We start from the raw sequence: 27,616 nt of genomic DNA, 5'->3' as shown, positions 1-27,616 counted from the left end.
TTACTTTTGCATCCCTTGCCTTAAGAAAGTTAGTTATAATTAGTAAAAATTATTTAATGGTTACATTTTGTTTTTGATATATTATCAAATACTTTTAGCATATTTAAACCTAAATAATATAATCTGTAAATGTTATTTATAACAGTCAATATAGCCAATAGAGAAACGACCTTAGATGAATAGCTTGTGTGGAGTAATAACCTACTGACGATACTCCACGCTTTCGTGGAACATTTATAATTATTCAGCATATAATCATTGCAGTATTTTTCGGTACTTGTAATCGTTTTGAATTCAGTAAAAATACTTCCAAACGGGTATTCGTTAATTAATACTTCATTCAAACAGCGATAGTATGTTGTAATTTTAGCGGATTCTAGTCAAGATGTTCAAACTTGTTGGGTATAATCAAAATAAAATTTGGTTCCAATAACAAAATGTGTTGAAACAATATTAGTAAATTCGCAATGACGCATTTTCAATAAAACAATATTTACGTTTGCACAATATGTGGTATTAAAAAACAAAACATTTGTTCTGCTGCGAGCCGTTCAAACATTTCGTATTTTGCATAGCTCTGCCATATTTCGATTTTACAGTTAACATGATGTTTAAAATTTAATATTAGTACAACGAAATGACCGAAAGACATCCACATCCGATAAGTTGGAACTTAGTTTAACACCCTATTCGAATTGGTTTGGTATTCGCAAGCGTGAAATCATTTTCAGTAAGTTTTACAATCAAACATGAGTAAAACATTCACTATAAGTTTTTTTTATTTTTCAAGTAATTATTATTATTTCTTACCATAATTTATAAACTAATAGTTTATGACAAAATTGTTAATAATAACCAAAGTCCTATATGACAGTGTACTAACAATTATCAAGTGGCTCGCTTAAACTAATAAATCTTTTTTTTTTGGGATAAAATAATAACATGGGTCCAAAAATTTGTTTACAGTTTACTTTTTAATTTGAACAATTTTTTTGATAGGGTAAGATTAAAAAGTCATTTGTAAATTGACCAAGTTGTTTTCAATACTTATTGTATTTAAAGAGTGTGTTCAGCTTTAACTGACATAGAAGTCTATTTAGAATTCATAATCATTGATAATTAACAGTGCACAGAGGCCAATAACGGATTTTTTTTGTTCAATTTATTTTAGAGGTGTTGACACAACTTCGTTTTTGCTATACTCTAAAATTTTCATAATGTACCGTTTTCCCTGTGCCCTTCAATTGACCATGTTGTTCTCATTAGTCCTTAAGGGTCATAGTTGTCATATTCCTCGTTAATTTCTTAAACGACACTTTTTCTTTGGTTAATGGTTAAAATTTGAATGTAATAGTTATAAATGTTTACGAAAGGACAATTTTATGGAATAATATTGTATATTCAATGTACAAAATAGCTATTCGCTGTAATGATTGGAGCGTCGGGGTTCTACGGTTGTGCAAAACATTAGTTCAAACATTTGAATAGTGGCCCAAACAAACGACATAACCAAACACCTTACAGAGCAGCTGTCATATTGGAACACTTGTTTTAGATAAAAAACAATAATAAAACTATACAAACATATTGGGAAAACACTTTTATAAAACGTAATTAAGTGTATCGTTAGCTTTTGTGTAAGCAGATGATCTTACTTACACATTCGTCGAATGATCCAAGTATCTGTTTGAAACATGAAAACATGAATCGCTGTAATACATACTATGTGTACGTTCTCTATGAATGTATACAAAATAATTTTTCTTAAATTTTTGCAATATGCATTTTATAATATACGCAATGTGTATTAATTTGTGTGTAACATTTTGTAGAACTTATTATCGTAAACGATTATTTAAGGAGCTATGGCCTATGCATCATAAAAAAATTTGAAAATCGACAAAAAAATACTGAATATTATACTTTAAAATGTATAAACATTTTAATCTAATATTACATAAAACCAAATATTTATTAATTAATTAATATTAAGTTATGAGGCTACTGTGTTTTGTAAATGTTGTGTTATAGACTTATTTACATAGAAATTAATTTAGAATTCATAATCATTAAAAGTTTAGTGTTTTTATTAGTCATTAAGGATCATAGTTGTCAAATGAATAAAAAATCCATTGGCAACTGTAACTGTATGATAAATTTATTGTATTTTCTTCAGGAAAATATGAAACATTTTTGTGTTTTGATGACATTAGTCTTTGGATATGTTTTGGCATTACACGAAGGTACCGTATCACGAATTTCTGAAATTCTTGAGGTTTAAATAAGTGATAGCAGTCCAAAAATACAGATTTTTAAATAAATACTTTTTAAGCCACTTACTCTTATAGTATAAAGCTGTGTCTTTAAGTAAAGTAATAAAAAAAAACGCTTAATATTGACTATATGTTGCATTTGGATTTTGAATTACGGATTTTATGATTTTAACAAATCCAAATTCAGAAAGAAAATTTTCTTATTGATGTTGTGTTTTATTTTTACATTTTCATCGCAAATATTTAATATGGGTACGCAGATTTATATTTGATTAATATTTAATAATTTTTTAAAACACATGCGATCTTTAAGTAAATAGCACTATTAGTGAAAATCCCAATTTCCGGATTCAATCAATAGTTTAAATTATCTTTTTTTATTTTATTTTAACTTCTGTTTAGATGACTTAAAACATCTCGTATACCATACAAGTCAGTATAACCAATAATTATTTATCTGTAAAATATATTTACAATATGTCAATATAAGTCTTACCTAGTTTTTTACATCTTTTGTTTGCTTTTTAATCATAGACTATGTACTCAATCAATTAAACGAAGGTAAAATATTTAATAAATTTATAAACAATGTATTTTTTACGTTTTCTCTGACAATTAAATGTTGATTCACAAAAACTAATAAAATGAAAATTCTACATGTTGATATTGAAATTTTACTGAGTAAAATGTTTCAAATATTTTTGTTCCCTTTACAGTTGGGGTTGATTTTTTTTTCTCATTTCACCTTTGCTCGTAGTTTTTAGACCTAAAATGTAATAATTTAAGGTACATTAATTACAATCATTGGAACATTATTTTGTAACGTAACAAAAGAGCTCTAACCTTACTATATAAATATACATAATTTAAAAACACGTGTCTTTCTAGAGCAATTGAGGGATGTAGTCACATCTTGTTTACTTGGATCTATGAGTATTGGTAAGCATATCAATTCTTATAATAGTAAATGCTCTGCCAATGACTAAATGAATACATTTTTTTAAAACTTTTTGTTAATTTCGAAAACTTTTCTACATTAGGCACTTAGAAACTTGCTATCTCTATAACTATACAAGGCTGTTTAAACAGTATACTCAAATTTTTTCCGAGAGTTTTGGTTTAAAACAGAATTTGCAAACGTTTTAGAACTCGAAAATGGTCCTAGTCCCGCCACATCTCTGCTTGACTCAAAAGTAAAATATTCTTGCCTTCTTGATTACTCTGTAGCTTAATACATGGCATTATAAAAACACTTGTAATTTTAATCGACCCGTCTAATATGTTTGTACATTATTATAAATTAAAAATTTAATGAAATGTATGTGTTACCATTTAAGTTTCAAAAGTAACTATCAAAAAAACAAAGTGGGGAGGTGGGTATCATATTGTATAAAAACACTATGTAAAGTAAAAATTATATTTCTTATTGAACCCAGAGAGATATTGAGTGGTTCACGATAAGTTAATCACCTTGTGTATATTTTTACTATGTAAAAAGTACCCGTGGCAGCCAACGTGTTTCCAATATATTGATTTGTGTAAAATTTATTTTTTAAACATAAACCCGAAAATTCAAAGTTGTAAATTCAGCAGTCACGTCGTCTAATAGCGTTACTATTCAGGACATTAAATGATGTTACAGCTCTATATATAATATACCTATATATACTCTATGACTTGACTTTATTGACTCCTGTCTTAATCATAACAATGTCGAGTAAATAGTTAATCTCGTTTACCGATAAATTTTATAAATTTCAGAGAAGAAAATTTCGATTCTTGCCGCGCCAAGTATTATGCCTGACACATTATAAATTATAATTTTTAAAAAAATTATTTGTAACGAATAAGACCTATTTTTACTTTTAATAATTATATACGTCGATTTTTCAGTCACGATTTACGATGATGAAGAAGGTTGGGATTTTCCAGATAGTAAATATTTAATGTATACTTAGTCATAAAGTCCTTATAGGAATTGCATGTGGTCCGTTTTTAAGGAGTTTTGTGTAAAATCTAATATCCGATACCTACATAAACTAGTAAAGTTGTCAAAGTTGTATGCAAGAACTTGCATAGCATCATAGAAGTGATACAGAAGTTGTGTAGAGTTAACTAGTAAATGGTTATGGTGGGGGATTTTTAAAGAGGAAATCTACAGTGAGTGTGTTTAAAGTTTATTAAAATAATTGTAATGATACAATTTTCAAATACTTAAATATTACAGAGTGAGTTAAAATTTGTGCTCATACATCTGTACTTGTGTGTGAATATATTATGGAGTACACATGTTTATAAATTATTTTTAAGTTAAGCTTATGGTAATTAATATCTATGTAATCATAACAGCAGCAATCAATATTCTTCAATGTTACTGTAAATAAAAACTTTTAAATTTAATGTGTTTTAAATTTCAGGTCTGGAAGCTAACGAGAAAGATTTACAGCGCAGTATGAGTATTTATGGTAAAAATGTGATTCGAATAAATTATAAAACCAACAAACGTTAGATTGGAAAAACCAGCTAGGTCCTCTGCAATTGTTTAGAATTATATACTCTAAGGATACTATATCACCTATGTCCCTCTCCTCATCTTCAAACACTGATTTATAATTATTAATTTTTATTAATGTGTTATTTATTTTAGGGAAAGATTCTCGTCGTCCAAGCATAAGTAATATATACAAATTAACTCAGTTATAAAATCACTTATATTTTGCCGGTTTCGATTGCGAAGAGAAATACTTGTTTCTATTTTTGTCTGCAGCAATGATTCTGTGTACGATTTATCATTTATAGAGTGAATATATATTAGGCAAAGTTTCGGTCCATGGTTATCTTATAGATCCAAATGCACAAAAAACATAATTTATTTGAAAAAAAAACACATTGGAAACTAAGATGTCTTCTCATCGAAACTCGAACAGTCAAAAAATAAATTAAACATTTCCGAATGTCTCATCATTATTTACATGTTATTATGTTTTCTAATTGCAGTCTCGGAGCAGATTACATTGGCTGAACTGGGGATAGACAGAAGAAAAAGAATTAAGGGATCTGTATTAGGTTTACTCCAGGCAGTCGAAGGTATGTTTAACCCAGAGGGTCGCAAAAAGTAAAATATTATGATTCAAGCAAAAAAGCGAGTTTCAGTGTGATCAGAATGATGATACTACATTAATTGTCTAGTACTAATTGTTAATTTGCTTCACAACTGAACCTTGTGATAAAAAACTATATGACTTGTCAAATGTCATACTATCGTGTTATATTATATGGAATTCAAATTATTCTATTGATCTGTTTAGGTTAAAAAGATGAAGACTGTGCAGTTTTTCACACTTTGTAATAAAAATATATATTTTCATTCAAATCGGTCACACTGTCGCCTCGCCTCCTTGCTTAATTAGTCGTCGTGAACATGACATTATATTACGATGTTACAGCTCTATATAATGAAAAACAATTTGTTTTTAAAGATCAATCCCATCATTTTGGTTTGGAGCAGAGATGTCATTTAGTAGCTTTGTTCGTAACTATAGAAAATCCAAGCAGACACATATTTTATAGCCATTCCTCCACTTTCAAAGGAAACCATGGCTGTCGTTTTAAATATGATAAATCTGCCATCGAGAGTAAGGAAATTGAGTACAAAATGTGGGATGATGGATACTACTATGAAGTATTACCTGACCATCATACACAAGGGCGCAAACTCACCCCGAGACTGAAGCCCGGACATAAGATTGTCTGCGCAATTAGCTAAAGAGACCTTGCAGATATACACATTTCTTAAAATTTCTTTAATATGCTATATACAATTTACATAATAAATTATCTTGGAACCATTTAAAATAAGTGTTATTTTTGTTTTATTCGAGTATCAGAGTACAGTTTAAGAGACTATGCATCACCATTTATTGCGATAGTAGTCAGTAACAACTTCACCATAAGGTGAAAACATACGTTAAACGTCTCAAACCCAATTGTGTAACTCTAGTTGTGAAATAATTTCAAATAATTTATTATCCTACTAAGTATAATGTACTGTCATACTTACCTAGTAAAGAATACTTTAAATTAAGTTTTCAAAAAACATTTGAATTATTTATAATATTTGTTAGACATTGATCGTGGCACAATTTTCAACTTATTTTTAATTATTTATTTATTTAAACTAAAATACATGCAATTAATATTTTTTTTTTAACTGAAATGATTGATCAACAAAAACAAGTTTAATACTATACAACGTTCCTTGAAGAAGTTATGAAAAAATCAAATACTTTTTCAAATCCCTAATCGAATTATTCCTAGTATAGGTACATGATAATACTTGTATAGTATACCTATAGTACATGATAACTTCACAACTTAAATAAAAAAAGGAATTATTTTTAGTTAAAGAGGTCATACTGTCACTCGCCTTGTTGATTACTCCGTTGCTGAGTACAAGGACTTATAACATTAGTTTATAAATTATGGTAGTAGTAGTTATTTAAACAGTATAAAAAAAAACGTATAGTGAATATCTTACTCAAGTTTGTTAGTAAAACTTAGCGAAAAAGAGTATAAGCATTTTTTTTTACATCGTTTAGCTTTGTAGAAACCTGAGTTATTCAATGACTCCTTTTACCTATTTATCATCTGTTTTATATCCACCTCAACTACTAAAGATCATAGGCCAATAACCTAGTTTTTGAAGCCTGATAAATTCAATATCTTATACCTGCAAGCTTTAATAGCGTGCCTATTAATGATTCAGAGCTAGCATATCCAAAATTGGCATGAAAAACGAGTTTAGAAATTGGATAATTGCAAGTCACATTATTACAGAATATTATACAGATGTATTTTTTTTTGTCTCAAGTCATGGTAACTTTTTTTCCATTAGACCGATTCGCTACTCAAGTAGCATCTCATAGATCGAAAATCATAAGTGATTGATACATCGCGTCAGATCCAGAATATTGGTTAGGCATGCTTCTATACTCACATCGCCTCGAATTCAAATTTCGGCCAACGATGGTACTATCAAGCAGGCAAATTTAAACGTTCAAAAACATTAATAATAAAACGAGATATTATGACCAAAAAACGACTTATTTAAAATTAAAAAAAATTTTCGACTGTTAAAATTGTATTTGTAAAACACCTTGAAAAATATTCGATGACAACAGTTGTTTGTCTTATGATTACACATGATCAAACGATACGAAATGTACCTTCGGTTTTTGTACAGATAATTTAACAACAATTAAAAATTATTCGAAAAAAGAAAAACCAGAAGAAATTGAAAACTATTTCTGGGAGTTATTATCAACAATAGTAATGATAATATCAATAAATTTATACATGAACATGTTTTATCTATAAAAAATAAATTTGGTATTATTTAGTTGTAACAGCTTGTTAGAAAATCCCCGTTAATTTCTTAAACGACTTTTGTAAATAAAAAAACTCTCTGGTTAATGGTTAAAAATTAAATTTATCTATTACATATGTTTCCAAATTTTATTTTAAAAATTGAAATTGTGTAAAATGTTCAAACGTGTTTTATGCGTACATTTTTTTTTTTTACAATTATGACTTTTATTGAAAAACATACAATCTGTAAATTATATTTTACAATGAGTATTTTTATAAACTATTTACAATAAACTATACACATGATAAACATGAGGAGGAAACCCCACATTAGGGGCACCTCAAATTTATGCGTACTAGGAATAAGATTCAAATGTGTTTTCAGATTACTCATCGGATCACTAGTTCAGCCTGTGCGATGGACAAAAAATGTACTATTTTATCAACTAAAATGGTTTTTGTTCACGGTAAATTAATTGTCCTGGTCGAAATTCATTAAAACCACTTTTTTCTTGACTATTACTTATAGAAACCTTCTTAAAAATGGTTACTCTAGGTGATATTTTATTTTATTTTGGTAATATTCCTTTGTGTATACTGTGTGTATTGTTTTGTGCATAACATTTTATAAAACATTATCGTACACGATTGCTTTAGCACATTTTAAACTAAGCGTTAAGCTAATATGAAAAAATACAAAATGTGCTTTTATGATTCACGCCTAAAATATTATAAAATGACAGTATAGTGGGGTCGGGGAATAATGGGAAAGGAAATCTCACAGGTAGTGTACTTTATGTAGGTACTGTACCTAACTAAAAATGATGAAATAACTTTAAAACAAAAGGTTTTGAATCTGTAGACAGGAAACTGACAGTGGTGCAATTAGCGGGGGTGTAAGCAATTATTTTTTACTGTTTAGTACAGGCACCACAATTTGTATTTCACCTATCTGCTTTACTTTTTTAAATCACTTATTTTGTTAAGCATAATTTGCTGAAAATTTTGACTGATCGATTACCAGTTTTGGATAGTTACTTTATATGTTTTTTAAGCTTCGGATTTAAGACGGGTGGTGGAGCAATGCTCCAACGTTGTTGACCAAAAACCATTATGTTTATTGCCTTATTCAAACGCCTTCAATTTGTACATTAGGATTTAATATTATTGTATTAAATTATCCCAATTTAAATATTTATTTGTATAGAAACTACAATTTTTTTAACTGCGACAAATTAAAGAATGAAGACGAGTTAAATTAATAAATAAACAGGTCAGAAAATAAGAACACAATAATAAAATATGTGTTAACTAGATTACAGGACATTCGGGAAAAAAGGTCAGGTCCAATAGACATGTTTAATGCATATTGGTTAGGCATACTTTTATTCACACATTGCCTTAAACTCAAATTTTGACGACCCTCCACCTCACAGGCTTTAGAGCTGGAAATTAGCCTGAAAGAATCATAAAGAAATGAAGAACTCCTTCTGGGAGTTTTTTTATTAAAAATTGTCTGGTTAATCGTTAAATATTAAATGTAATTATAATAAGTGTTTGTTTTATTGTATGTTTAAATAAGGACAATTGAATAGAATATTATTGTACCTATCTTAAATGTATAAAACAGCTATTCGCTATAATTATTGGAACGTCGGTGTTCTACGGTCATGCCAGACATTAGTTCAAACATTTGAATAGTTGCCCAAACAAACGACCAAACCAAAAACGTTTTATAGCATCTGTCGTGTTGGAAAAATTGTTTTCAGTAAAAAACAATAACAAAACTATAAACAAATATTGATATAACACTTTATAAAATGAACCGTTAGCATTTGTGTAAACGGAAGATTTTCCTTAAGTTGCAATAGTCTAAATATCTGTTTGAAACCTGCAAATATGAGTCGTTCTTATCTATTCAATGTGTAAATTCGCTTTGAATATATACATAATAATATTTACTGTATTTTATATACTATGTGTATTATTTTGTGCGTAACATTTTATAAAACATACTATCGTAAACAATTGTTTGAACATAATATACATATAGATACTAGATAGATAAGTATTAACAAAGACTTTAGTCTATTTAAACCTAAATAATAGAATCTGTAAATATTATTTTATAATAATTAATATAACCAATAGAGAAACGACCATAAATATCTTGTGTGGAGTAATAACCTACTAACGATACTCCACGTTTCGTGGAACAATTATAATTACAGTATACTGCAATTCGTCTGTAATTGTTTTAAATTCAGTAAAAATACTTCCAAACGGGTATTGTTTACTTCATTCAAACAATGATATTTTGTAATTTTTTATTCAAGATGTTCAAACTTGTTGTGTATAATCAAAATAAAATTTGGTTCCAATAACAAAATGTGTTCAAACAATAGTAGTAAATTCGCATGACGCATTTTCAATAAAACATATTTACGTTTGCACAATATGTGGTATAAAACAAAACATTTGTTCTGCTGCAAACCGTTCAAACATTTCATAAATTCCATAGTTTACCATATTTCGATTTTACATTATAAGGTTTAAAATTTAATATAAGTACAATGAAATGACAGAAAGACATCTACAACCGATAAGTTATATTTTCTTCAGGAAAATATGAAACACTTTTGTGTGTTGATGACATTAGTCCTTGGACATGTTTTGGCATTATCAACAGGTAAGTATTACGGTTTTCTGAAGTACCGGAGGTTTAAATTAAACTAGTGACGGGAATCTAAAAATCCGGAATTAAAAAAAAAAATTAGGTCAACTTAAAAAATTATATAATCATTAAATACTATTACAATATAAAGCTGTGTACTTAAGTAAAATATACTGATGGAAATAAATAAAAAAACGCTTAATTTTGACTAAAGTTGTTTTCGGATTGTAAATAACGAATTTTATGATTTCAACAAATCGAAATTCAGAAAGAAAATTTTCTTATTTTTGTTGTGTTTTATTTTTATATTCTTATTGCAAATATTTAATATTGGTAAACAGATTTATATTTTATAATATTCAATATTTTTTTAATAGTTAAAAATCCAAAATTCTGGATTCCCATCAGTAGTTTAAATTAACTTTTTTAATTTTCTTTTTAGATTCCTTTAAACAGCACGTAAACCGTACAAGTCAGTATATCCAATAATTATTTGCCTGTAAAATAGATTTACAATATGTCAACTAAGTTTTACCTATTTTTTCACCTTTGGTTTGCTTTTTAATCATAGACTGTATGCTCAAACAATTAAACTCAGGTAAAATATTTAATATACATTTTTTACGTTTTCTCTGACAATTGAATATTGATTTACAAAAATCAGTGGATTGAAAATTCTACTGTGTAAAATGTTTCAAAAGTTGTCTCTGCTTTTGAATTCAATAGAGGTTGATTTTTTTGCTCATTTCACCTTTGCTCGTAGTTTTTAGATTTAAAAAGTAATTTAAGGTACATTTTTACAATCGCGTCGATACAACCATCAGAAAATTATTTTACAACGTACCTAATAAAAGTGCTAGAACTTTTCTAAATAAATATACACAATTTAAAAACATGTGTCTTTCTAGATCAATTGGCCAATATAATCACATATTACATAATGGATCCTATGGATATTGGTAAGCATATTAATTCTTATAATAATAAATTAATGTAGGTAACTAAATTAATAATTTTTTTTTAAAAACTTTTTTTAGTTTCCAAACCGCACTTCCCCTCCTATCATAACTTTTAAACTCTTATAACTTTAAAAATAGTTATCCAAAGCTGGTTATTAACCAGTTAACCCTTTCAGACCCGAATTATGATCCCGTGAAAAAAAAAAATTTTTGTCATGGATTCATTTAAATATCATTCAAACTAAAAAATTAAAAAAAAATTTTCTTTTTTTGTCGACTCAGTACTGAGATCCTGAGACATGCCATTGTAATGGCAAATGGGCGTTAAAGGTTGTCAATTCGTTATGCCATTAGGATGACAAACAGGCACCAACTGGTTGAGGTACAAAACAATAATAAACCAAGTTTTTTCAGTTCTATTTTTTTTTTATAAATCTTTACTGTTGACTAACACTTAAAATTATTTGTAACAAATAAAATTAACAATATACCTAGCTATAAAACAATTTTATTTATCATATACATATATTCTTTAGGTATACAAACAAAATTAACATTACATTTATAAAAAAACAATATATAGAGTAAAATGTCCTTTGGATAAAAACTTTAACAGAAAGAATAAAATATTCCTGATTTGGTGACTAACAGTGAAAATCATAAAAACAATTTCTATCTTTAGTCAAACATAAATGGAGGTTATATTTTTTACACATAATATGTGTTCTCATTTTACACCCTTCATGTTTGCATAATGTTGCATCTTTTCGATTATCAATAAAAGCAAAGTGATTAATTTTATCTTTAATAATTTCTAATGAGGGATTTTTTGAATCTATTTTGCGGTTTTTCTTTGGGAGTTTAGGAACATCCGGAAAAATGCGGTTTTTATTATCTCTGTTGTTTGATAACAAAAATCGCTTACCAAAGTAAAATTAGTTGATTAGCAACACTTGACGCCCAATTGCCATTGTAATGACATACTATTGGAGGTACAATAAAATGATAACGGTAAAAGATAATCTCGATATTAAATCATAATATGCATACAATATAAATTGAGAAGCAAAAAAAAAAATATGGGATTTTTAGTGTTTATTTTTTTGTTGAAAATTGAAGATAATGTGAAAAAAAAAAATATTTTTTAGCCAACTTTTTTTTTTTTTGATAACCTTTCATTATCTTTTCATATTTCGTCCATATTGCATTCTTATCATTTTTAACGTATTCTACACATGTTTTTACGTGTATATATATGTATTACACAAAGATATTATTTGAATTGAATTTTATAACGGCTTTTATTTTGTTGTGCCATTATAATGGCACGCGGGTCTGAAAGGGTTAAAGTTGTTTGTACATAATTATCAATTTAAAAAGTTTATGAAATGTATGCGTTACCATTTAGGTTTTAAAAGTGACTATCATAAAAACAAAGTTGGGAGGAGGGTAAAAACAAAAAAAAATATAATAAAATATTGAGATAATATTGTAAAAAAACACTGCGTAAAGAAAAAATATATTTCTTATTAAACTCGGTGTGATATTGAGTGGTTAACGATAAGCTGATCATGGCAGCCGACGTGTCAATTTTTCCATTATATTGATTTGTGTAAAAATTATTTTTGAAACATAAACCTGAAAATTCTTAGTTGTAAATTTAGCAGACACGTCGTTTAATAGCATTACTCATTATTCAAGACATTAAATGATGCTATTCATATTTACTCAATGACTTATTATGAACAGCCAATCTCGTTTAACGATAAATTTTTATTAATTTCAGAGGCGGTGACTTCGCTTTTGGCCGCGCCAAGTATTAAGACTCAGACATTATAAACTATATATATATTTTTAATTTATTTGTAACGAATAAGACCTATTTTTACTTTTAATAATTATATACGTTGATATTTCAGCGTCCATTTTCAATGATGGAGGTTGGAATTATCCAGCTGGTAAATATTTAATGTATAGTCATGAAGTCCTTATACGATTTGCATGTGGTCCGTTTTTAAGGAATTTTGTCTAAAATCTTAAATCCGATTCCTACATAAACTAGTAAAGTTGTCAAAGAACTTGCATAGCATTAGAGAATTTATATATAAGTTAACTAGTCAATGTTATGGTGGGGGATTTTTAAAGAGTAAACCTTCAGTGAGGTTGTTTACGGTTATTAAAATAATTGTAATGATACAATTTTCAAATACTTTGATACGAGTTATAGAGTGTGAATTAAAATTTGTGTTATTACATTTGTATTTGTATGTGAATATTATAATATGAAGTACAGATATTTATAAATTATTATTAAATTAAGTTTATGGTATTAAATATTTATGTAATCATAACAGCAATGTTAATAATACAAACAATTTTTAAAATTGTTTATGTTTTAAACTTTAGGTCTGAGAGATAACGAGGAAAATATAGTGGTCCGTATGAATTATTATGGTAAAAATGTGTTTCGAATAAATTATAAAAGCAACAAACGTTAGATTGGTAAAAAACCAGCTAGGTCCTCTGCAATTGTTTAGAATTATACACTCTGAGAATACTCCGTCACCCATGATCCTCCCACTCAATTCGAACACTGATTTATAATTGTTAATTTTTATTAGTGTGTTTCTTATTTTAGGGAAAGAACCTGGTGAACTGGACACAAGTAATATATACAAGTTAACTCAGTTAAAAAATCACTTATATTTTGCCCGAATTTGGATGCAAAGGGGAGTAATATTTTCTATTTTCGTCTACAGCAATGATTCTGTGTACGATTTATCATTTATATAGTGAATTAAGCAACATATTAGAAATTAAAATATCTTCTTATCCTCCATCGAAACTCGAACAGTCAAAAAATAAAGTTAAACATTTCCGAATGTCTCATTATTATTTACATGTTATTATGTTTTGTAATTTCAGACGTGGAGCAGTTAAAATTGTATGAAATGGGAATAGAAAGAAGAAATAGACTTAAGGAATCTGTATTACGTTTACTCCAGTCAGTCGAAGGTATGTTTAACCCAGAGGGTCGCAAAAAGTAAAATATTATGATTCAAGCAAAAAAGAGTGGCCAAACTGTCGCCTCGACTTTTTGCTTAATTAGTCGTTGAGAACTTGATAATATATTACTATTTTACAGCTCTTTATATTTTTAAAAATTATGTTTTCAAAGGTTATATTCAAACCGCGGCTTTTAATGTACAGCAGAGATGTCGTTTAGTAGCGTTGTACGTAAATGTAGAACAACCAGACAAACACATATTTTATAGCAGTGCCTTCGACTTCATCGGTAACGAGAATAATTGTCGTTTGAAATATAATAAATCTGACGAACGGGAACTCGTGTACAGAATGTGGGATGATGGATACTACTATCTAGTATATGACATAAATGAAAGAGGCACCAAACTCACCCCGATACTGGAACAAGTACAACCGTGTTGTTGTACAATTTGTTAAAGAGACCTTGAATAAATACACATTTCTTAAAACTTCTTTAATATGCTTTATACATTTGACATAATATACTATCTTGGAATCATTTAAAATAAGTTCTATTTATTTTTGTTTGTTTTTTCTAGTATCAGAGTGCAGTTAAAGAGCCCTTACACTACCATTTATTACGATGGTAGTTAGTACCAAATTCACATATAAGTGGAGAACATACGTTCAACGTGTCAAACCCATTTGTGTAACTCTAGTTGTGAAATCTCCCTACTAAGTATAATGTAATGTCATACTAAACCATTAAAAAATACTTTGATTTAAGTTTTGAATAAGCATTGGACAAATTGTTGGCGATAAAAAACAATAATAAAACTATACTAAAATGTTGGAAAAACACGTTGCAAAACGTAATAAAATGTATCGTTAGCATTTGTGTAAACGGAAGATTTGAACTTAAGTTGCAATAATCCAAATGTCTGTTTTAAACGATTGTTTGAACAGCAATGGCCTGTGCATCATAAAAAAAGAACCGACTAAAAAATACTGAATATTTTACTTAAAAGTGTACAAACATTTTAAACTAAGCGTTAAGCTATTTTGAAAAAAATAAAATGTGTTTTTATGATTCACGTTTAGAATATGATAAAGAGACTGTACAGTGGGGTCGTGGTAAAGTGGGGAAGGAGAGCTCACAGGTCTTCAAGTACCGTAACTAAAAATGTTTACATTCATATATATAAAACCCCGTATATGAATAAAAGCACGAGTCTTGTCGGCGACAGCGATAAGACACCGTAATTGTTTACCGGAGAGATCTGTTATTTCAACCTGCTGATATAGTCAAAACAAAAATCCAAATATACCATTGAAAATGGTATAATAACTATTGTAAATTAGGTTTTTTTTTTTTTTTATGTAAATATAATTTATACAGTAAGTTGATGTATTCATTTTTTTTTTATATTGATAAATATAAATACAAATTTATGTAGTATTTTATTTACTTAAACAATGAAGTCAAAGTAAATTGTTATACATTCGTTTATATATATATATATATATATACCTAAAAAACTTATATCGTTCTATTTAAATAAAATCCTATTTATTATTTACTAGTTTTATCTTAAGATAAAGCTCCCCCCCGTAAATGAGTGCTAGATACGGCCATGTCCATAACCTAATATATTATCTTGGAATAATTTAAAATAAGTTGTATTTCTTTTTGTTTCTTTTTTGAGTACCAGAGTACAGTTAAAGAGACACTACACACTCCAATATTTATTGCGATGGTAGTCAGTACAAACTTCGCCATAAGGTGTGTACTCTAATTGTGAAATCACTCTACTAAGTATAACGTAATGTCATACTAAACTCAAATAATTATTCAACACCTCAATCGGAGAAATTCTTAGGGAAAGTACGTTTGAAGTAGGTGTAGAGGCTCTTTAATATTAATTTGAACTACTTACCTCTGAAATCTTCGATGACGATTGATGTCTGGTTGTATCAATACACAATTTTTTTTTTAAATGAAAATGACATAATACTGTATAGCTATAATACAGTTTAGAGGTGGCAGCATATAATCTACTAGTTCATAAGCAACGTTTGCTTCCGTCAAAACAATCGTTATCGGTTCTTCTATTTATTAAGAACAGCGACCACTTCTTGGTAATATTAAATATAGGCTTAACGTAAAAATGTGTGCTCCGTGTCAGATCATAATGTTTTTGATGGCCAACAAACATCAATATGTACATTTTAAATTATAATTAATAAGGAATAACCATTTTTATTGGACCTATAAATTCATTAAGTGGGTATTTTTCCATATAGTCCAATGGAAAAACACATCTAACCTACATAGTACACAATTGGCGAAATTCAATTGTCATAAATCGTCGTTTTATTTTATTTTCAACGCATAACAATATAATATATTGTAGACATAACTATTAAAATATAGTTTAAATATCACTGTATCAATTGGTTTTCAATACTTGATATTTTTCACCGTTTTATGTTCATGTTTTCAAACATATCATTTATCAAAGTTAAAAATTTAAATATGTAATAACTATAAATGTTTACTTTAGGACAATTTAATAGAATAATATCGTATCTTAAATCTTAATGTACCTACAATACAGTTATTCGCTACTAAATATGGGAATATCAGTGTTCTACTGCCATGCAACAACACATTAAGTGCAAATATTTGAATAGGTACCACACATAAGCTACACAAACAACAAAACGAAATACATTACACAGTAGCCGCCGTAATGGCAAACTTGTTTTTCGATAAAAAAAACTATTTTACAACTGATCAATAATTTTGAAAAACAACTTTATATAATTAAAATACAATGTTTTCTTTATAAGCAGTTGACTCAATTATAAGTGATACCCTTGTTTTAATGTCTAAAAGCGAGAAAGCTCTGTTGATTCGTTAACTCCCATAACGAAATTCATCATCTACTTATTTTATATCTATGCAACTACTAAAGAGCCTATTCTCTTGATAAATTAAATGACAGGTTTAGATTCGTACAGTCGTATTACTATAATTATAACTTCTTGCTTATATCTGCAAGCATTAATCTCAAAGACGCAAGTCAAAACGATTGAATTGATCGAAAAGTGTATTTTACATGCTGGGTTAAAACGAACTATAATGCTTAATTATGATCCAGAACTAGCATATCCAAAGTTTGCAAGAAAAATTGCTTCAAAACTTGATAATTGCATGTAAAGAGTAACAGATGAGTATAATGATACAATGAACTCTAGTAAATTTGCCTTAGCGTCCTTATAAAATATGTTGATAGCGTTGTTAATAGTGACACCCTAGTTTATGTGTTGGACCTTTTTTTTTTTGGATTAAACCCCACTTGAGTAAAAGATGTCAATTTGTCTATTCTGGAAACTTCGGTCTTCGGAATATATAATTACTTTACAAAACCGACAAAATTTTACAAAATCTATAGTTTTAAGAGTACTGGACTTAGTTGTAATTGTTTTGAATTCAATAAAAATACTTCCAAACGAGTTTCGTTCACTCTGACTTCATTTAAACAGTAATATGTTGTAATTTTAACGGACTCTAGTCAATATTTTAAAACTTGTTGGGTATAATCATAACAAAATTTGTTTCCAAAAACAAAATCTTTTCAACAAATATTGTAAATTCGAACAATCTATTTTCAATAAAGATGTTTAAGTGTGTACAACATATGGTATTTAAAAAAATAAACATTTTTACTACGAGCCGTTAAAATATTATGTTACAACATTGTTGGCCAAAAACTATTATGTTAGTTGACTTATTCAAACGCCTTCAATTTTTACATTAGGATATATTATTGTATTAAGTTATCCCAATTTAAATATTTATTTGTATAGAAACTATAATTTTTTAAACAGCGACAAATTAAAGAATGAAGACGAGTTAAATTATTAAATTAAGAGATCGGAAAATATGCACACAATAATAAGACACGTGTTAACTGGAATACAAGACATTCGTAGATGAAAAAACATCTGTTTTTGTATTATTATTGGATTCTATAAAAAATATGGTTCGCTATAATATTTGTAACAACATGGTACTATAAAGCAGCAAATTCAAACGTTCAAAAACATTAATAATAATGTTTACATGTTCGAACGATACGAAAAGTATCTTCAGTTTTATATGCAACACAGATAACTTAAATAGATTTAAAAATGTTTTAAATAAGAAAAATCAATCCCGAACTTGGCTAATTGCATGCAATTTTATCAAAAGTAACAGTTGAGTAAAAAGGCACAATGAGCTCTAGTAAATGTACCACAGCGTCCTAATACAATTATGTTATTCCATTTTTCGCAATTTTTTGTTTCGATGTGATAGATTTAGAATACATATTTTTAAAAAGTTTGACCATTTATGAATTGATAACTGAAGGTGTTGATATTACAAAGATCTTTATTTTTGTCCAAAGTCATAGTTACTTTTTTGTTTTAGACCGATTTACTCAACAAGCACCTCATAGACCGAAAATCGTAAGTGATTGGTATTTTGTGAGAAACGGTCGGATCTAGTAGACATTTATGTAGAATATTGGTTAGGCATACATAATTATATTTTCTTGCTTATATCTGCAAGCTTTAATCACAAAGTCACAAGTCAATAGGATTGAATTGATCAAAAAGTGTATTTGACCTTCTAGATGAAAATTAACTAGTACGCCTATTTATGATTCAGAACTACCGTATCCAATGTTTGCATTTAAAATTAATTCAAGACCTGGTAATAGCGTGTGAAGAGCAACAGATGAGTATAGGGCTACAACAAGCTCTAGTAAATTTACTAGATTAGTAATACTGTTTAGAGGTTGAAAGGATTCTATACACACATTGCATCACAATTCAAATGTTGTCGAAAACCCGCCTCACGGGCTTTAGAGCTGGAAATTAGCCTGAAGATAGGTCTAACATAAACTAATAACATGTGTAAAAAAAATATATTTAAAATTTGTTTTGTAATGAAAAATCCTAAACATTGACTTAAAAGCTATAAACGTGAACTATTACATCTTCTGTATATTTTTACATTAGGATGGAATATTATTGTATTTATTTATCTTAATAAAAACATTTTTAATTTATACTAAATATTAAATTTAATTTGATTGAACAGAAAGTACTATTTTTTCTACTGCGAAAAATTAAAGAATGAAGGCCAATTAAATTAATCAATTAAGAGTTCAGAAAATATTAACACAATAATAAAATATGTGTGAACTAGATTACAAGACATTCGGGAAAACAGGTCAGGTCCAATAGAAATTTTTAATGCATATTGGTTAGGCATACTTTTATTCACACATTGCCTTAAACTCAAATTTTGACAACCCTCCACCTCACGGGCTTTAGAGCTGGAAATTAGCCTGAAAGATTCATAAAAAAATGAAGAACTCCTTCTGGGAGTTTTTTAATTAAAAATTCTCTGGTTAATCGTTAACAATTAAATGTAATTATAATAAGTGTTTGTTAAATTATATGTTTAAATAAGGACAATTGAATAGAATATTATTGTACCTATCTTAAATGTATAAAACAGCTATTCGCTATAATTATTGGAACGTCGGGGTTCTACGGTCATGCCAGACATTAGTTCAAACATTTGAATAGTTGCCCAAACAAACGACCAAACCAAAAACGTTTCATAGCATCTGTCGTATTTGAAAAATTGTTTTCAGTAAAAAACAATAACAAAACTTTAAAAAAATATTGATATATCACTTTATAAAATGAATCGTTAAGCATTTGTGTAAACGGAAGATTTTCCTTAAGTTGCAATAGTCTAAATATCTGTTTGAAACCTGCAAATATGTGTCGTTCTTATCCATTAAATGTGTAAATTTGCTTTGAATATATACATAATAATATTTACTGTATTTTATATACTAATATATACTTATATATCGTAAACGATTGTTTGAACATCTATGACCTATGCGTCATGTATAAAAATTTAAAACTAAGCGTTAAGCAAAAATGAAAAAAAAAAACAAAATTTGTTTTTATGATTTACGTCTAGGGCATGCTAAAAAGACAGTACAGTGGGGTGGGGGATTAGTGGGGAAGGAGATCTCACAAGTAGTACTTCAAGTACCGAAACTAAAAATTATAAAATAATTTTAAAACAAACGTTTCGATGCGAATCTGTAGACAGTCCACTGACAGTAGTGTAATTAGCGAGGGAGTAAGGAAAGATGTTCAAACTTGCTGTATATAATCAAAATAAAATGTGGTTCCAATAACAAAATGTGTTCAAACAATCGTATCAAATTCGAATGACGCATTTTCAATAAAACATATTTACGTTTGCACAATATGTGGTATTAAACAAAACATTTGGTCTGCCGCAAACCGTTCAAACATTTCATAATTTGCATAGTTTACCATATTTCGATTTTACATTATAACGATTAAAATTTAATATAAGTACCACGAAATGACCGAAAGACATCCACAACCGATAAGTTAGAACCTTGTATAACAACCTATTCAAATTGGTTTGATTTCGCAAGAGTAAAATCATTTTCAGTAAGTTGGTATTTAATTTACTTATAGTTTATGTTGTTCTTAAACAGTTGCTTCGCGAAAAAAAAATTAGTTGTCAAATAAATAAATAATCCATTTGAAACTGTAGATACATTTATTATATTTTCTTCAGGAAAATATGAAACACTTTTGTGTGTTGATGACATTAGTCCTTGGACATGTTTTGGCAGTTACAGAAAGTAAGTATCGTGGTTTTCTGAAGTACTTGAGGTTTAAATTAGTGACGGTCATCCAAACATCTGGATTAAAAAAAAACAAGATCTTTAAGCCAATTAAAAAAAACCTTACAACTATTAAATACAATTACACTATAAAGTTGTGTGCCCAAGTAAAATGTACTAATAGAAATTAATAAAAAAAAAAACGCTTGATTTTGACTATAATTTTCTTTCTGATTTTAGTTTCTGAATTTTCAAATTTCGACAAATCCGAAATCCAAAACCAAAATATTATCTAATTGTTGTTGTGGTTTATTTTCATCGCAATTATTTAACATAGGTACATTCATTTATATTGTCTTGATATTTAATGGTTTTTTAATACTTTTTAAGTGGCTTAAACATCATGTTTTAGTTTTTGGATTTTTTAATTCCCATCACCAGTTTAAATTAACTTTAAATAATTTCTTTTTTTTTTAAGTTGTCTATAAGATGCATGTATACAAAACAAGTCAGTATATCCAATAATTATTTATCCATGAAATATATTTACAGGTGTCAAATATATTTTACTTTTATTCACATATTCTGTTTACTCTTTTTAATTACAGACTATATGCTTGGTGAAATACGACAAGGTAAAATATTAAATAAATTGAAAAATCATTTATTTTCTACGTTTTTTCTGATGAATGAATTTTGATTTTACAATAATTAATGATATGCAAATTCTACTGTGTAATAAGTTTCAAAAATGTTTACTGCTTTTGAACCCAGAAAGGATGGATTTTTTTCTTTATATCATCTTTGATTGTAGTTTTTTGACTTAAAATATAATTTAAGGTACAATTTAAAGTGCATGAATATAAATTCAACTATTGTTAATCGATACATCGATATATTAAACTACAACTTTCCCAACCTGTGCTGGGTTTTTTTAAAACTATATTTACATCGTTATATCAATATACACCATTAAGAAACATGTGTTTTTCTAGGTCAGGTGGACGAACTAGTCCAGAGTTATGTCTGCTCAGGCGTTGAGATTTGTAAGAATATTAATTATTTTTCAATATTTATTATAAATTCTAATAACTTTTCCACATTAGGAGATTAGGGAACTTGCTATTTCCTAAACTATATCAGGTCGTTTTAACAGTCTTCCTAAGAGTTCTGAGGAAATGATTTGTGATGTTACAGTTTTATATATTTTTACACTATGGCTTGACTTTGTCGACACCTGTCTTATTCATAGTAACGTCGAGTGAATAGCCCATCCATCTTGTTTACCGATAAATTTTTATTAATTTCAGCTACTTTGGCTTTGTTGTTAGCCGCGCCAGGTACAATAAGACAATGCTTCAGACATTTTATATTATAATATTTTTTTTGAAGAATTTTCAACATATACGACCAATGTTTACTTTTAATTAATATATTATTAATTGATATTTCAGAAAACGCACGCATTAACGCGAACAGACATTATCGACAAGGTAGCTAATAAATTTTGTGTATTTTACAACCAATATTTATTATTGTTATTATGTATTGTCAAGTAGTCCTTTAATGTTTTTTTTTTGTTTAAAACTAATACTATGCTTAAGAATAACTAAAATGGTTTTATAGAAACTTCAACGTTTATCTATTAAATTCAAAACAAAGAAAGATTATCGTTGCAATCATAATAACCGATGTTACTGCTAACTAACTGAAATTTTTGAAATTTTTTTTGTTTTTTGAATTTTAGATGTGGTAGACAAAGAGCAAACATTACAGATAAGAATAAGTGACTATGGTAAAACTGTGCACCGAATAAATTATAAAACCAACAAATGTTAGATTGGTTAGAATGTACCAGCTAGATTGCTAGCAATTATTTAGATCTCCATTGATATTACATAAATCTCAAGAATTTAGACTTGGACAAGCTCTAGGTATCACTGGCGATCTAGGTGTCCTTTTGCCGTTATGATTGAGATCAAATTTTGTAATGCTATAATATTTTATCGTTCATTTTATAATGCAAGTCCTAAAGTCATAAGAAGCTAGCCAAATCGTCGAAACTTTGTACGGTATTGAAAATTGTAATATAAAAGTCATGTTTTTTATTTTTCTTACAGCAATGCTAAATCCTATTTTCCCGATCATAGGTAATATAAACAATTTTTAAAAACGGATACAATCATTTGTGTTTTGCTCGGTTTCGGACGCGAAGGCGAGTCCCCTTTTCCATTTTCGACCACAACAATGTTCATCTCCGCAACGAAACTCGAACAGACAACAATATAAAGTTAAACATTTCTTAACGTCTCATCATTGTTATATTTGATAATTTCAGATTTCAATGACATTGCTTTGTCGGATATGGGGGACACCAGAAGAAATATAACTGAGGCAGCTTTAAGACGTTTACTCGTGGAAGTCGAAAGTACGTATAACCCAGAGGGTCGCAATAAGTAAAATATTAAAATTTAAGCAAAATGGCGAGCTGCAGTATGATCACAACGACGAAACTACATTAATTGTGTGGTATCGATTGTTAATTTGCATCACTAATTCTAGTATTCGATACAAAACATTTGACTTATATATTATCGTATTATATCTTGTGTCTAATTTATCTGTATAGAATTGATTTGTATAGGTTAATAAGGATTACACTGTGCAGTGTTTATACACAGATATATCTATTTTTTCAAAGGTGATCCCGAAATTCCTAAGTTTGACGTACAGGATACATGTCGTTTAATAGCGTTGTTCGTAACCGCTAATGACCCAACTAAACGCTTAGCTTATTGCCTTGCCGTTGTACTCGACGATTACCGTGACTGTCATCTCTTTGACGAGTCAGAACATATTTTCAAGTACAGGAAGTTTCGCGATGGTTACTATGAAGTATCGGGCATTAATAACAGACCAGGTGACAAACTCACCTAACCTACATAATTGCATGAATCGCCGTTTTATGTTATGTTCAACGCTTTACAATATAATATAATATAGACAAGACAACTACCATAAAAAAATATAGTTTAGATGTTATGTAAAGATAATATTAAATTTTAAGGATAATAAAAGACGCAGATTTTAAAATAAACCTTTGAAAAAAATCAAAATAATTGTGTACAATCAACGTAGAGTCAATAAAAATTGTTTCAAAAAAAAAAAATGTATTCAAATAATATTTAAGGACAATGTAAAATCGAATGATGTATTTAAAAAATTAAATATTTACATTTGCACAACATATTTTATTTAAAAATAACCAAAGTCATCTAATCTATACATAAATGTATAAATATGATATATATATAGACATGAAAACTACAATAAAAAATAGTCTAAATGACCCTTTACCAAATGATTTTTACTATGTACCTATTGTGCTTGATATTATCCACCGTTTAAATTCATAATAAACATGTTTTTCTCTATTCATATTCATTGTTTTCTTTGTTTTTTAAATAAACATAAAGATGATGCCAAAATCAAATTAACCTATCACAGCAATAAAATACTATTAAACGTTGCCAGCAGTAATTTAAATATACTCAATACGGGTCATATTAGGGATTCACATATTTACATAAGAATTAAAATGATAAAAGCTACTTTCAAGAAAACCGTTTCAACCATTTAATATAATATGGATTTTGCTGGACATTTTTTTAGGAAAGACATATATTACTTTATAAAAAAAACCTAACCTCACCGATATTATATACAAAAATGTGTTTATGATTGTGTTATTACAATTTTTTGGTGGTTTTCAATCTAAGTACTACCCACCTCGTGACACCCTAGTTTATGTGTTGGACCTTTTTTTATTTTTGGAATAAACCCCACTCGAGTAAAAGATGCTAATTTGTCTATTCTGGAAACGTCGGTCTTCGGAATATATAATTACTTTACAAAACCGACAAAAATTTACAAAATGTATAAGTATTCTATATTTCTTTGAATTTGTTAAATCGAGTGACCATTATATAATATAACATCATACTATAATAGCATTGAGTATATATTAATAAAAAACTGATAAGGTAATAACATACTTGAGGTTTGGTAAACTATACATAACTGTAGTATAAAGAAAATATGTAAAACGTGTAATATCAGTATAGGTACTCCCTTTGTATGTATTACTTTTTAATTATTTTAATTTTATAAATACAATGACTGTAATATTTTATATGTATTCTATATTTGTTTGAATTTGTTCATGTTTCATAGTACATGGGATGTAAAATAATAACCTGGTATTATATACCTTATAGCTGTATTGTAAAATATACAAAAGTAGGGACCAAAAGATATTTTCTAACATTATATTGGTATACATGTTTTTAGTTTAAACTAAGATATTTTCATTTTCAAACTACAGTGGATTCCGTTTTGTATAGGTACTCACCACCTATTTGTACACGTCGAGCGGTTGCTCCTGTAAACCGAAATTATTTAATAAACAATACAAACATTAAAAAAAAAAAAAGATATAAAATGTAATGTAATGACTAATGGCGCGTTGTCGTCTAAGCTGGTCGGTGTGATCTGTGTGCATCCGGTTGACAAAATGTATTTAAATGCAAGATTTCGGTTATACATTTCAACTCTGTGCCAGAGTAATTGTACATTTAACGGTCAACATAGTGCGTGGTTTTAAGGAAAATTCTCCGCGGACTCAGTTAGAGTACACCCGATATGTGTATCCGAAACGTATAGGGTGTACCCTGTGTAATGAATAAGTTCAACAATATGGTAGTGAGCGCAGGTAATATAACGCCTGTTGTAGGCAACAGTTGAAATGCATTTTCTCGTTGCATATAATACAAATGAAAATATTAGTTTCCAAAAAAGAAAATACGTGTTCAAATAATAGTAGTGAATTCGAATGACGAGTGTTTTTAATTAGAGGGTAAATTAATTTGTGATCAAGTTAGTCTCAAAAATTATGATTAAAAGTCATGATGTGTGTTCTACATATAGTGTTTTTGGATTATTTTACATACAAGGCTAATTAGAACCCGTAATCATTGATAAATTAGTATTGTTTTATAGTCCTAAAGGATCATAGTTGTCAAATAAATAAATAAATGATCCATTGGCAACTGTAACTGTGATATAAACTTATTATATTTTCTTTAGGAACATATGAAACACTTTAGTGTTTTGATGACATTAGTCCTTGGACATGTTTTGGCATTATCAGAAGGTAAGTATTACGGTTTTCTGAAGTACCGGAGGTTTATAACAGATTAGTAATGGGAATCTTAAAATCCGGAATTAAAAAAAATTTATGTCAACTTAAAAAATTGTATAATCCTTAAATACTATTACAGTATAAAGCTGTGTACTTATGTAAAATATACTGATTGAAATTAATAAAAAAAAAAACGCTTAATTTTAACTTTACGTTGCTTTCGAATTTTGAATTACGGATTTTATGATTTTAACAAATCGAAATTCAGAAAGAAAATTTTCTTATTGTTGTTGTGTTTTATTTTTATATTCTTGTTGCAAATATTTAATATTGGTCAACAGATTTATATTTCATTAAAATTTAATATTTTTTTATAGTTAAAAATCCTAATTTCTGGTTTACCATCAGTAGTTTAAATTAACTTTTTTAATTTTCCTTTTACTTCTTTTTAGATGCCTTTAAACAGCACGTATTCCATACAAGTCAGTATATCCAATAAGTATTTATGTATAAAATATATTTACCTATTATATAAAAGTTTTACCTATTTTTACATCTTTTGTTTGCTTTTTAATCATAGACTATATCCTCAAACGATTAAATCCAGGTAAAATATAAAATAAATTGAAAAACAATGTATTTTTTACGTTTTTTCTGACAACTGAATTATTGATTTTACAAAAACTAATGAAATGAAAATTCTACTGTGTAAAATGTTTCAAAAGGTGTAACTGCTTTTGAATTCAGTAGGGGTTGATTTTTTTGCTCATTTCACCTTTGCTCGTAATTTTTATACTTAAAAGGTTATTTAAGGTTTTTTTTACAATCGTGTCGATACAATCATTGGAAATTTATTTTATAACGTACCTAATAAAAGTGCTATAACCTTACTAAATAAATATACACAATTTAAAAACATGTCTCTTTCTAGAGCAATTGGGCGCTATAATCACAAATTATATATTGGATCCTATGGATATTGGTAAGCATATTAATTCTTATAATAGTAAATGCGCTACCAATGACTAAATTAAATTGTTTTCTTTAGAACTTTTTTTTTGTTTCCCAACCGCACTTCCCGTCCCATTATAACTATTGAACTCTTATTACTTAAAAAATAGTTATCCAAAGCTGGTTATCGACCAGTCAAAGTTGTTTGTACATTATTATAAATTTAACAAGTTTATGAAATGTATGCATTACCATTTAAGTTTCAAAAGGATACTAATTCTTATAATAGCAATTTTTTTTAAAACTTTTTCAAAATTGTTTCTACATTGCTATCAATTAAACAATTATGCGTTACCATTTAAGTATGAAAAGTTACTATCATAAAAACTTAGTTGGGAGGAAGGTAAAAACAAAAAACAAAAATATAGTAAAAAGTTAAGATCACATTGTAAAAAAACACT

General features: G+C 28.0%; 3 protein-coding genes and 1 long non-coding RNA gene across 6 annotated transcripts in view; 3 read left to right on the top strand and 1 right to left on the bottom strand.

The window, feature by feature from the left end:
* The window catches only part of LOC126836366 (procathepsin L), a 215,820-nt gene that overhangs the window by 129,079 nt on the left and 59,125 nt on the right, over positions 1 to 27,616 (bottom strand). The gene's annotated exons all lie outside the window — the stretch shown is intronic.
* LOC126836376 (uncharacterized) overlaps positions 1 to 27,616 on the top strand; it is a 57,410-nt gene that overhangs the window by 16,218 nt on the left and 13,576 nt on the right. The window contains exons 2-11 of one of the 2 annotated variants that reach the window (XM_050569701.1): positions 10,263 to 10,329; positions 10,757 to 10,786; positions 10,886 to 10,912; positions 11,223 to 11,273; positions 13,060 to 13,089; positions 13,193 to 13,231; positions 13,680 to 13,727; positions 13,912 to 13,938; positions 14,199 to 14,288; positions 14,452 to 14,802. In XM_050569701.1, coding sequence (XP_050425658.1) covers positions 10,269 to 10,329; positions 10,757 to 10,786; positions 10,886 to 10,912; positions 11,223 to 11,273; positions 13,060 to 13,089; positions 13,193 to 13,231; positions 13,680 to 13,727; positions 13,912 to 13,938; positions 14,199 to 14,288; positions 14,452 to 14,738 — 690 coding nt within the window. In that variant the 5' untranslated portion in view covers positions 10,263 to 10,268 and the 3' untranslated portion in view covers positions 14,739 to 14,802. Of the gene's footprint in view, positions 1 to 10,262; positions 10,330 to 10,756; positions 10,787 to 10,885; positions 10,913 to 11,222; positions 11,274 to 13,059; positions 13,090 to 13,192; positions 13,232 to 13,679; positions 13,728 to 13,911; positions 13,939 to 14,198; positions 14,289 to 14,451; positions 14,803 to 27,616 lie in introns of those variants that run through there. The other variant, XM_050569702.1, reaches the window with a different exon arrangement.
* Positions 20,403 to 24,444, top strand: LOC126836381 (uncharacterized). Of its 2 annotated transcripts, XM_050569715.1 has the most exons (11): positions 20,408 to 20,825; positions 20,956 to 21,022; positions 21,483 to 21,512; positions 21,613 to 21,639; positions 22,000 to 22,050; positions 22,315 to 22,344; positions 22,459 to 22,497; positions 22,752 to 22,799; positions 23,125 to 23,154; positions 23,343 to 23,432; positions 23,706 to 24,444. In XM_050569715.1, exons 2-11 carry the CDS (start codon positions 20,962 to 20,964, stop codon positions 23,939 to 23,941), a joined length of 642 nt encoding a protein of 213 aa, XP_050425672.1. In that variant the 5' UTR covers positions 20,408 to 20,825; positions 20,956 to 20,961; the 3' UTR covers positions 23,942 to 24,444. The 2 variants fall into 2 exon arrangements, with proteins under 2 accessions (XP_050425673.1, XP_050425672.1); XM_050569716.1 differs by lacking the exon at positions 23,125 to 23,154 and having other exon boundaries at positions 20,403 to 20,825.
* On the top strand, positions 26,145 to 26,805 carry LOC126836384 (uncharacterized). Its single transcript, XR_007685318.1, has 3 exons — positions 26,145 to 26,216; positions 26,657 to 26,686; positions 26,785 to 26,805. It is a non-coding gene; the product is annotated as an uncharacterized LOC126836384 (long non-coding RNA).

The sequence above is a fragment of the Adelges cooleyi genome, unplaced genomic scaffold (assembly GCF_023614345.1).
Source record: "Adelges cooleyi isolate 19-005CV unplaced genomic scaffold, UGA_ACOO_1.1 ACOO_flye_CR_arks_rails_tigmint_CR_PRNA_247, whole genome shotgun sequence".
NCBI classification, from domain to species: domain Eukaryota; kingdom Metazoa; phylum Arthropoda; class Insecta; order Hemiptera; family Adelgidae; genus Adelges; species Adelges cooleyi.
This window is presented reverse-complemented; position numbering and strand designations above follow the sequence as displayed.